Source organism: Pelodiscus sinensis, chromosome 6, assembly GCF_049634645.1.
Source record: "Pelodiscus sinensis isolate JC-2024 chromosome 6, ASM4963464v1, whole genome shotgun sequence".
Lineage (NCBI taxonomy): Eukaryota > Metazoa > Chordata > Testudines > Trionychidae > Pelodiscus > Pelodiscus sinensis.
In genome coordinates this window covers 92241216-92254060 of record NC_134716.1, presented here as the reverse complement: position 1 = coordinate 92254060, position 12845 = coordinate 92241216, and the positions used below count along the sequence as shown (strand labels likewise).

The 12845-nt window shown below is 43.2% G+C and overlaps 1 protein-coding gene across 5 annotated transcripts in view; it reads left to right on the top strand.

Annotated features, from left to right (window-relative positions):
• Nucleotides 1-12845, top strand: part of IPO11 (importin 11) — a 252471-nt gene that overhangs the window by 157033 nt on the left and 82593 nt on the right. For all 5 annotated transcript variants that reach the window (XM_075932406.1, XM_006134432.4, XM_006134434.4 and 2 more), the window contains exon 26: nucleotides 183-296. In XM_075932406.1, coding sequence (XP_075788521.1) covers nucleotides 183-296 — 114 coding nt within the window. The remainder of the gene's footprint in view (nucleotides 1-182; nucleotides 297-12845) is intronic.

Sequence of the window (12845 nt, the reverse complement as noted above, 5' to 3'; positions counted from 1 at the left end):
CGTAACTGTGGATCCGACATAAGTTGGATCCGCATAACTTGGGGACTGCCTGTATCAAGAAAGGGAATGTATGCAAACATTGTCTCTATGTTCTCTATATTGTTTTGGTATTTCTGCAATAGATTATGTATCTTTTTTTCTACATTTAAAATAAAAAGTTTTTTTTCTTTACTTTGTTTCAGAGGTATCCTGTGGTGATGTCTACTTATTTGGGAGTCATAGGTAGAGTTCTGCTACAAAATGCTAGTTTTTTTTCAATGCTTCTGAGCCAGATGGCATGTGAATGCGGTCAAGAGGTAAGAAAATTTGTTATGACATTTCAAATGAACTGTACATGAAAAGTTTGATTCTGTGAACACCAAGTGCTATTAATCATAAGAATAAGGTTACTCTCACACATCATTGGTTGACATACCCCAAATGTACAAGTGGATATTATGAGTCATTATGTTTTCACTTTCTGTCTGCTCCCAATGTCTAAGAAAGCTTGATTTAAAATATTGTTATTGGTCTGTGAAATATTTTTCTCTTGTGAATTCAAGGATAGTTTACAAACCTGTGCAGACCCCAAAAGAAGGCAACCATCAGGTCTGGGCAAACTCATCCCTTTTAAGAGAAGTCAGGTTGATGTCTAATTTACAGGGAAGGGTTTGAAGGGCTTCCTGGGGCTCAGTCTAGAACTAGGGTACCACTTTCCAGCTATCACACTAACACTGACATCCACAGGCAGGAAGGTACATGAATGCTTCCCATGAGCCAACAATAGAGAGGTTCCAGCCAATTTCCCGCAGCTCTCAGCTTAGGACCCCAGAACTTTATTGTCCTGCCCTGATCAGAAGCCTGACCAGTATATGTTTGTAAACCAGTCTGCACCAGCAGAGTGGAGAAGACATGCACCAGCTTTTGTTCCTGAGCTGGGGTTTTCCAAGCCTTTAAGCAAAACATACTGTTTTAGGTATCATATAAAATAAGTTTATTAACTACAGAAAAATAGATTTTAAGTGTTTATAAGTATAGGCATAAAAGGAGAAAGATGGTTACTAAAGAAAATAAAAGTAAGCTTCCAATATAATATAAGCTTAACTGGGTTTGAATCAAGCAGTAGTCTCACCCTATTGGATATTACAGACCTTAATGTACAAACTTTTCCCATAAAATCTGGACTAGTCTCCTCAGATGATCTTCATCATCTTGGCATCCTAGTTGTTTCCATTGTAAGTGATAGAGGAGAAAGGCCCCTGCCTGCTACAGTTGTTCTTTATTTTATACCCTTGTCCCATGAGCCTGCCAGCTACTAGCCTCAGGATGTGCTGGTGCATTTTGCTGAGTTACATGAACAGTAAGCTCCCATTGTATGGTGTTTGCATGGTTGAGTACACAGTTGATTAATGAACGGTCAGTACCCACCTGGGCAGGGATCCTTTGTGTGTCACTAGCAAATTTACAGTATATTCAGTAACAACCACGCACACAATCTCATAATTTTATATATATTAATGATGCACATATTTGGCTAGAATAGCTGGTTTCAGCAGATTTCTTTCATATGATATTTTACATGCATGCTTTGTATGAAGTATCACAACCATATGTGAATAATGAATACGGGGATTAGAATGTGACATTCTGAAGTACAATGTATCACAAAGGATTATTTTCCCAACTCCTAAACACTGAAAGATGAACACTGTTGCAGCAGTTAATCAGTTTAACTCTTTGGAGAAAAATTCATCCTGTGCTGCCAGGATGAATTGCCCAGATGCCATTAGCTTCAAATATACTGACATATACCAGCAATAACTAGGACTGTGTGTGGGATAAGAAACCCCATTGTTCTTGTATCTTTTTACCTGCAACCTAGCTGCTTGTGAACTACAGCATAACTCAAATAATACGTGTCAGGCTATTTAATGCACAGCTATTAGCTTGCTTTTCTGATCAGACTCAGCAATTTTACAAAAGGTAGATTTCTCTTGGGCTGGATTGCCAACCTTAGTAATATTTAAAAACCAGCCACTCCAGCAGGAGTGTCAGAACCTCCACTGCCCCACCTTTTCTTCCAAAGCCCCACCCCACTTTTTTTCCTAAGCCCTGTCTTTGCCCCCAGTTCTCACCCTGCCTCTGTCCCCTCAAGAACTCACCCCAGTCCAGTCTCTCCCCACTCATCTACCCCCCTACCCAGGTCAGGAGGACTCACCTGTGGAGCTAACGCTGATAGCTGCAAACACCCAACTCAGGTAGAAGGTGCTCCTGACCGAATAAGGACTGGTACAAATTATGACTCAGCAACTCTCCATCTCCTTCACTCGCAGTAACCACACTTTGGGTTCTTGGTCGAAAGATCTGACCAGCCACTTTTGGGACCCTTTTCAACCAAATGCTCTAGTTGAAAATGGGGCACCTGCCCCACCCTGCTCCATGGGGTGAGTGGCCTAGCGATTAATATCCACTCAACTGTGAAGGGGAGCTCAGACACATCTGCTCCACTGAGCTCTGATCTAGGGCCCTAGAAGAGTTAGCAGGGTCGTGTGGGTGGGTGGAAGAGAGACTCTTTGAGTTACCCTCCTTGGATTGCTCCTTGCCACTGCTCCTTCTGCTTCTGGTACCAGATAAGCAGGAGAAAGGGGGTAAAAAGGAAACAAAATTGCCATCCCGACTAAGCTCAGCGTACAGTACTACAGCATAGGCATCTCTGGTCCCTTTTGCTAGGAGCCTGCAGGCTGGGTCTATAATCCTCCACAACCTGCTTAGCTTGGTTGCTCTCTTTTCAACTCTGTCTCCAACTGGAGTATGCTCTGCACGGTTGGAGAGATGGGGTTAGCTGGGCCCAGTCTCTTAACACCTTCTCTCACAATGCCAGGTTTATATACCCCATCACATTCTCCATGGCTTAGCGATTAAATAAATTGTATGTCAATAGCTAAAGAAGTCTTTTCAGAGACCCATTGGAAGTGAGCAAAGGTGTGCTCTATGAATAAGATAGATAATTGCTAGTCAAGGCCAGCTTTTTCCAAGGAAGAGAGTGGACAAAACCTTTTATCTTCATGACCGCATGCTTCTTGGGTCAGTGGCTGCTCAAGTATTAATATAGGTTCTTGCCCAGCCTGGTGAAACTGTTGGAACATCTTCCCAATGGAACTAAAATGTATTCAGTGACTTTCTTGTTACTACAGATTGAATCTCTCAAATCCAGGACTCTGGTATGGCAACATTTGTGGATATTACTGGACCAAAGAGAGTGGAAGCCGAGAATCAGTGTCAGCTGGGAGAATGCAGGGGCTGGGGAGTCCCAGCTAGGCCAGAAGCAGCTTGGCCGGGGAACCCCAGCATCAGCAGTGCTAGGTGCCGGCAGGGACCCCTGCCCCATTTGTGGAACCCCTGGTTTCAATGGGGCCAGGCAGCTGGGGAGCCTCAGTGGAAGCAGGGCTGACCAGTGGTGGTAGCCAGGCAGCCTTGTCTAGGGAACCCCAAGAAACCCTGGGCAGCAAACCCCAGCAGCCCTGGCCAGGGAATCTCAGGAAATCCCTGGTGGCAACAGGGCCGGGATGGCTGGGTGGCCCTGTAGTGCAATCCCTGGCAATGAGTGGGCAGCAGCCTCGTGGGGCAGGTGTGGCAGGGCAGCCCAGCAGGGGAACCTCAGGGGAGCCCCGACTGCACAGCATTAGCGGGGCAGCGGCCAGGGTAAGAAGTCCCAAGGAGTGGAGCCAACGGGAGCTTTCACGTCCACCGGTCTGGCAAACTCCTGGGTCCAGGACTGCTTAGGTCCCAAGGGTGCTGGACTAGGGAGGTCCAATCTCTAGTAACTGTTCTTGTTAGGAGTGCCAGTTATGTGCATAGCTCCCAAATAGCTCTGGTCACAGCAGTATATAATGCCACTTCCACTTTTCCCTGGTAAACTCCCAGTAATTCACTAATAGAGAATTTCACTCAGTTACCACCAACACAAAATAACCCAAGATGTCCTCCATAATGTGTTGGCACTAACCATTCTAGTAATGATGCCAAATTAATATGATGCATGATTTTTTGGGGAGGCCTCTGAATTGAGCCATCTCACACACCAACAGAAGAAACAACGAGTAGTCTTGTGGCACTTCAGAAATTAACAAAAATATCTATCTTATGAGTTTTTGTGGGCAAAACCAGCTCACAATACTATATACATTTTTGTTAGTCTCAAAGGACTAACATTGCTATCCCTCTGAGTTACCAACAGAATTGCTCACTGCAAACTCTAAAAGCTCTCTTTTCCTCAACAGAAATTGGTCTAATAAAATATATTACCTTATCCACTTAATCATGAATTGTGTTAGAAGATCTGAACCAATTCCTGTTACCATTCAGTTACATTCTGGTGTATCCCATGTGCTGCCTACCAGTTAACGTTGATCCTGGTCATGTCAAAACTTCTAAAATGAAACAAGAAATCCCTTATTACCGTAATCTGTTGGGCAAAAACAACTAGGCAGATGAGGGCTTTCAGTTCCCATCCCAAGAATAATCTATCAAAATATGATTATTGTGAGGGTGGCACAAACCAGCCCACCTATAGGGGTCATTTTCCTGATACAATCTCAGAGACTATAAGCATGATCAGGGCTTGACAAATGGCAGCGAAATCTACTCACCAGTCCCACATTGCGCATGCGCAAGACCCGCATTGCGCATGCGCATGCGCCTCCAGTGAACGGGTCAACCAGCTGAAATCTACTCAACATGGGCGAGTACAAACAGCGATTTGTCGAGCCCTGAGCAAAATGTTCTGGAATGGTTGGGGGAAGAAAAGAAAGTAACCGAACCATAAAGCTGGTTTGGCCACAGAGAAAGCAATCTCTTTCTCTTATATCTTTCTCTTACACACTGCTTGTCTTTAACACCTAGCAATGGATAGCTTGTAACAAGGGGGCGGGGAGTAGAAGGACTAGATCACATGAGCATAAAATGACCCAAAATATGTAAATAGTTTTTTTGAGAGGAGCAGAGAATGGTTACAAAGAAATTCCCATTCCACTTGCACTAGATGTGTAAAAGCTCATAAATATGGAAATAACATTAATTTACTATCCAGAAATATTTTCTAAAAATAAATACTATATTAAACTTGAGTGAAGATTGATATTGAGAGATTGTAATTTATGGTTCAAAATATTACAAGAATGTTGCATTTATCCCCAAAACAAACATTACAAATCAAGGAAATTCAGAGTGATGTATGGAAATGCACAGTTACAGGAACCCAAACACAATCTGGGATGAAATTCTGTCTCTATTGAAGTCAAGAGCAAAATTCTTATAGACTTCAAAGAGGCCAGAATTTCACCCATTACTCTTTGCCACATGAGCATTTCACAGAAGTAAGGGTCACCAGATCCCTTCACAGATTTTACAACAGAACAGACAGTAGGAGATCTCAAGGTTTACTGCCCTTTGTGGGTGACCCTGCCACCTGATCTACCAATATCCATTGCATGTTTTGAAATGCTGGGAATTCACCAATGGAAGCCTTCCTGACAAAGGATGGTTGGTTGCCATTGGCCATCATTCACCATACTTCTGCTCTGAGGTCCCCTCGCCCTGCCCAGCACTGTCCATCATTCTGAGTAACAATGAATTATTGATAGTATTGATAGGAATAAGTCAAGAAATAATTAACCTAGTATTGAATCACGTTTTATACAGGTTGGACCTATCTGGTCCAGCACCCTTGGAACCAGGTTCCTAATGAAGGAATTTGCCGAACCAGAGGAGATCTCCTGTACTAGCTCCCCTGCCCACTGCCCTTCCCCATTTCTGGTCCCAGCCTCCCTACCTCCCGGGCTACCATGCTGCTGCAACCCAGCCTGTCGTGTCCCTGGCCTTGACCCCTCTAACGGAGCTGCTGCATCTTTGCTGCGTCCTCAACCCCACTACTGGGGTAGTCATGGCTGCCCCAGCCCCGCTTCTTAGACTGCCAGCCCCACTGCCGCCAGCTCTGCTGGGCTCTCAGCCCAGCCAGGCTCGCAGCTGCCAGCTCTTCTGCCATAGGGCTCCCAGCTAGGACTCCCTGGTTCAGGAACATCCACGGATGTTGCTGGACCAGAAAGTCCTGGTTTTGGAGGTCCAACCTGAATTATGATTTGCTGGGTACATTTGTTGATTGAAAAAGATTTTTAAAAAGATATAATTTTAACTGTAGTTTGCATGTAACCACTGTATGAAATTGAGCATTTATCTCTTTATTTTAAACCAAGAGAGTTAAGACAATTATGTTTAAACACTTTCCTTTATATAGTGTGGCAAGGTCCTCGCTCAGGTCCCTCGCCTAGGATACTATCTGTGTCCACAAATCAGCCAGAGACCCTTTCTGGTATAGTCACCTGTGCCTTTTATTGTCAGTTTCAATTTCCCACCACTTCCTATTTACAGAGCTTTCATTTTCTAGCAGCTAACTCAGCCAGCCTCTCCTTCTGGTGTAGGAGCACACTCCGCCATACTCTGGCTCCTTGCTCCTCCCTTTCACCTCCCTTCTGGCTGCCTTATATAGCCCTCGTGCTAATTAGGGCCACAGCTGCTTCCATTAGCCCTTCAGGCCTGGGTTTGGCCTGTAATTGGCCTTTTCAGCCAGGCTGTGGTGGCAGAGATCTAACTTAGCCAGTAGTCTATAACAATAGGAAAACAGTTGGCTTTTAAATGTGAAATCATTCATTAAATGTTATACAGTCAACTCAATATTTGTACAAATGTAATACAGGTTGGACCATGGTTCAGCACCCTCATGACCTGAGTAATCCCGAACCAATGAGTTTGCTGGACCAGAGGAATCAATGCTCCCTTGCTGGACTCTAGGAAACTCCCTCTTCTGCTGTTCCCACTGCTGCTGGCCTTGCCAGGATTCCCCATCCACCTACTGTCATTGGGACTTCCCTGCTGCCACCAGCCCTGCTCCTGCTAGTGTTTCCCAGCCGTGACTGGCCCCACTCCCACCAGGGCTGGGGCTCCCTGACTGCTTCTGGCCCTGCTGCCACCAAGGGTCCCCAGGACTGGGGATCTCCAGTTGCCGCTAGCCCCACTTGCACTGGGGCTCACAAGGCCAGAACTAACCAGCCACCACTGGCCTACCTGGGGCTCCACAGCCAGCGGCGGCACCACTTCCAGCGTTTAGGGCTCTTTGGTCCAGCAACATCTGTGGTCCAGTTGCCAGACGAGAGTGTCCCAGATTTGAGTTTTAACCTGTATTCCAAGGACCATATTCTTTGTATCTCTTTTCCTAATTGTTGCAAATGAAATGATATTATGTGCCTCGTAGCATCCAGTGTATTGAAAGTTGCAGAAAATTTCACTTAACTATTTTCTGAAACATCATCTTTTCCAAAATTAGGCTGTGCTTGATGTGGGTTTGGGTTTTGTTGATGATGTTTGTTTTTGTTGGTTCTGTTGAGGTTTTTTTCTTATTTTTCAAAGTTTATTAGCATTTTGAAGCTTGTAGTGTTGGCTGCTGTCTTTAACTTAGGCGCACATTGGACACTCTCATTCCTGCAAATAACCTTCATGGATTTTCCTAATAAAACTTTGAGAAGCTTTTGTTTTGTAAAATATTTTGCGCCTCAGTTAAAAATCAATGTCTTTTTCAAGGGGAATCCCTTACATAGACATGATGCTTTGGAAGGGTGGAAAAACAGAGAACACAGCAAGAGTTGTGTATGCTAGAGCATCACAAAGAACAATATAACATTGGTAAAAATGGGTGTTATATAGATGTGTTGGCAGCAGAAGTATAAAAGTAAGTAATAGAAAACAATGAGGTATAGGGACCTCTGTTTTTGCTCTGTTTGTTTGTTTTGGGGTTTTTTTGTTTGTTTTGTTTTCACTTTGGTTTTTTGTTTTTTTTTGGCTTTACATCTGCTATTTCCCCCCTCTCCTTTGTATTTTCCTGTGGCTTTCTTTCTCTTTCCTTTTCCTGTTTCTTTTTAATTTTGCCGTTTTTACAACTTCTAAGTCATTTTGACAAAGGATCTCTTCTCAAGCCCTTCTTGAAGTGACACTGAGATGCACTGCAACATCTGACGATAGCATCAGATGGCTTTTTTTCATATTTCTGTTGATGGTGAGCTTAGATTAGCGCATTCAGGAGAAGGAAGTTGATCAACCAATTGCTGAAGTTAGCTTTTGCCAACCACAAATTAAACGTAACACCTTAAAGTTCTGGTTTAGTTTCAATTTTAGATTCTGCAAAGCTTGAGTTTCCTCATACATTAGCAAAATGCAGTCTCCCATCCAAATTCCTCTTCATAGTCAATCTGTTCTGCCCCATGTCTGAAATATAAGGTTGACTACATCATCATATTTAATTCTAATTGAAGATGTCTTTGGATTTCATCGTACAATAACTTATCACACGTTAATATGCAAAAATATTGCCTGACAGCAAAATAGGGTTAAGATCCGAGATCTCAAGAATATTGTATGGCATCTCCAATTTACTAGGAGACTTGTGCACATGCATGTACACACACATCCTTTCTTTTGTGAGGATTTAACCGTTGTGCCATATAGTAAGTTCCTGCAGCCTAAACTGTTGTAACTCACTTTGTGGAGTGTTGCACAGGGGTAGCCATGTTAGTCTGTAACTTTTTAAAACAGTAGTCCTGTGACACCTTAGAGCTAACAAAAATGTACAGTACCATGACCTTTCATGGGTAAAACCCACTTCATCAGATGAGCTGGAGTGGAGAGCCGTGAGCACGGGCGTGTACTTGGCGCGGTTCACCCCAATCCCAGACACCTGCCCCTTTTGCGGCGTGAGGGAGAACCTGGCGCACGCCTACCTCGAATGCGCCAGGTTGCAGCCCCTATTCCGGCTCCTCCAGAACCTCCTATTGAGGTTCTGGCTGCACTTTTCCCCTCACCTTTTTATTTATGCACACCCAATCCGTGGCCCCACAAAGTCGCGAGACCTCCTCGTCAACCTCCTCCTGGCCTTAGCGAAGGCTGCCATCTACAATAGCAGGAGGAGGATGCTAGACGAGGGGGTTCTCTGCGACTGTGGGGCCTATTTCCGTTCCTCCCTCGTGTCACGAATCCGGGCAGAGTTCCTCTGGGCGGCGTCCACTGGCTCCATCGACAGCTTTGAGGAGCAGTGGGCGCTGTCCGGGGTTCTCTGCTCGGTGTCCCCATCCGGCTCCCTTATTTTGAACCTCTAGCCCGCACTTCTTGATCCTTTAGTCATTATTTGTCCCAAGCAATCGGTTGAACATGGGTCCAGTGTCCCTCCCATAAGGTTGGGGAGGGGCTTTTAGAAGGTGGGCGGGCTTTGCCCGCCCACCATCCCATGATTTCAAATAGGTGAAGTGGATTTTACCCACAAAAGCTCATGATACTACACATTTTTGTTAGTCTCTAAGGTGCCATAGGACTACTCGTTGTTGGTGGAGTGTGACAATGAGAGCAACACAAACATCAGTTTGTGCAGCAATCAGCAGGATGCTTCCTAAATAAAGAAAAAATACTGAGAATGCATTGCACTATTTCTCTGCATGTTTTGTATTGCTCCCTCTATGCTTCTGAAACCAACATAATTCCCTGATATTTTCTACAAAACCCACATTAGAAGAGGGTTCCAGCTTTTTCTATCTATTTACACCCCACCTCCCCCGAATGGCTTCATTTAGAGTACAGCTCTTGGGAATTGAATGTGTAAGGCCTTTTTGGGAGAAAGCTGTCAGCTGCAAAATGACTTGGTGGGTGATCAAATTGGGTCCAAGATTATTGCCTTCAAAACATGATGCAAAACTCCCCAGTTTTTGAAAATCTTCCCTTTATAATGAAGATTAGTAATAAAAATGAATTCATAACAAACATTTTAAAACAGGGGTGGGGAACCTCAGGCCCGGGGATCAGATGCAGACCATGGTTTGCCTGAACCCAGCCCCTGAGGTTCAGCACTGGGAAGCCTGTACTGGTGCTCCAGCCACCCACCTACAGGGCTGGAGCACACAAAATCTACTAGCCTGGGCCCCCCAGGCGCTGGCGTGCGAGAGGAATGTGAGGAGTTTCATGCTCCTTCTCAGACATGGCCTTCTCGCTTGGCTTTTACTTGTATGCAGCCTCCAATTGATTTTTCTGTGCATCAGCGGCCCCTAAGCCAAAAAAAGATTCTCCACCTCTGTTTTTAAAAGTGCCTAGTAAGCAAAAATATACCAACAGAGCCAATACAATTTACAGTCCTCTATGTAGAGAATATTGGGCTAGATTCTCCAGTTCGTTGTGACTATTTTGCACTACATTAGCTATGTAAAGCAACCTTACTGAACCCAAAGATAGCCATCAGAATATTCCCCAGGTGCAAGGCAATTTTCCACTGGAATATAGCTGGAGGAGATTGCTGTAGCTCTTCCTATTCCAGCCCCCCAAACCCTTCCCCACACACTCCACTATGTATGGTAAAAGGAGGAGAATGTTGAGTGCCTACTGGGTGCCCAATGTAGATGAGGTAAAGATGGGAAGGACCATGACTGAACACCGATCCCGTATGGCTGATCCTTCACGGTACAAGGTTACTTTTTTTCTGTCCTTATATTGCCCAAATTTTCACCAGGTTAAGTTGGGCTGAATCAGGGAGTTTTCACTCTCCACTATTTTTTCAGAGTGGATTAAGGATTGGAAATCTTACAGTTTTTGGAATCAAGATACTTCAATGACTGAAACTCAGTAAATAAACTATTTTTTTAGGATAACCACTTAATACGAAATAGCATTAAAGAATCTACATTCTGTATAGTTGTATAGCAAATGTAGCAGTATAATTTCATGGTTCCTAGATTAGGATATGCCATGTCTTTGTGGTATCAGTTGTCTTTTTCTTCTCTCCTGCCCACCTGCCCCTTTCCCTTTCCCCCCACAGATAGATTTGAGTCTATTTAATATTTTCCTGTGACATTTTATATTGTCATAGCCTGTGCAGTTACAGTTCTGATAGTTAAGGAAGCTATGCAAGCATTGGGCTTGGTAAAAATCTGGCTCACCACACAGCTTACTGTAACACTAGGATTCTCTGAAGAGGTCATTATTTGTGAGTTAGTAATAGAATGGATATTTATTTTATGCCTTTTCTTTGAGTATGCTGCCTCTGTTGGACAGTTTCTCACCTGCTAATTTGTCCAACTGGTTTTTGCAGCTTTTTCCCTTCCATTTCTTGCACCTTTTATCCTTAGTCTCCTTTTCCCAATACATACATGATCTAGAGCAGATCTTACCACACATTTTTTGTGTCTTCAAAGTACAGTCACTGACTCTGGCTGGTGGCTGCTCTGTCAACCATTTCTTTCTGTTCCTCCAGCCCTCCACTCGATGTCTGTGGAGTCCCAAGCTCCCCCATATCCTGGCTGGTTGAGAACCAGGCAGTGGCCCAGGAGAGTGCCCTAGCAACCAAGTGCGGAACCACTTCCACTAACAAGAGCTGCCTCCACTGTGGTGCAGACTGGCCCCTCATATCTTCAGAGGTGCATGTTGGAGCCCCTGAGTAGGCTGCGTGGTGCAAGGCACTGATCCCTGCTGATGATGTCAGTGTAAACTCCAAGGTGGCTTATCTTATTGCCCTCAGTAACAGCTGTTCAGGAGTAACAACTGGGCATTGTATGGAGGGGCTGATACTTCTCCCCCTCCAAATTTCTGCTTATGCTTCAGATGATGTTGTGGGAGCAAAAAAATCTGCTGGTGGCTGCATTTGAGAAACACTTCTAGAATTATATTAAATGCTGTTCATGAGATTCTACAAGATAAACTAAATCCTCATTTGAACACTATAATTGAATTAGTTTGAATCTACAACTCTCCATATTTTATATTGCCTTTTTTAAGATGAGGGCAACACTGAGTTTCACAAGTTCCAAACTTCTTTACATTGTAATGCCCTAACTGGGATTTTAGTTTTCCATGAAGCATCTTATCTTATGTATAGAGTTCTGTTATTTGATAGTTGTTACACTTAGTCCTTTGCTGCCAGGCAATAGGAATTTTCCTGACTCTATCTCATCAGTTGTGTTTTACGAAAGTATTATAGCTATGATGTTAATACTTTGTGTAAAGTGAACATAATGTCAAGCATATAAGCGCACAGAAACACTGCCAATATTAATTACCTGCTTCATTTATGTGAAATCGGCTTACCACAATTTACTGGCAGATTTATGTGCAGTAGCACCTACTGTTAGTAGAGTATATACTGTATTACCATGCATTAAATATATTATTGCATAAAGAAAAGAACTGTATGTACTAATCCATAGGGGATTTCCTGTGCTTTGATTTTTTTTCATTACTATCACCAGTCTTGTGGAAAATTAAAATACCTGTAAAATATCAGAAAAAGTAAAACTCACAATTATTTTAAGAATAAAACCTGGTTAGATCACTCTCATTGTTTTATCCTCAGTTTAATTTTTCAAATTATGTTTAACAACCTTAAAGTAGTGTGAGAAAATAAAGCTTGTAATCTGTGCAGATTGCTGATTTAATTATGGAGTTTCAACCTGCATCACCATTAGTGTGAATTAAAAAAACAAAACCCTCTATTAGAAGCTAAATTAAGAACTGATTTTCTTAGAATATAATTATCATGTATATTCAAGAACAAAAAAAATAAAATAAAATCAAGACTCAACATACTCTATACCACTAATACTATTCACAATATTCAGCTGCTTTCACGACATGATTCTTCATACTCTGTATCAAAAGACTGTTTTTAAACAGCACCAAGCTCATTCTTACTTTTAAGGTGACTGTACTCTTCTTCTCTTCTCTGTTCTTGATTTTTTTAGCATAGCATACATACCAGCCTCCAAACATACCAGCCTTATCAACAAACA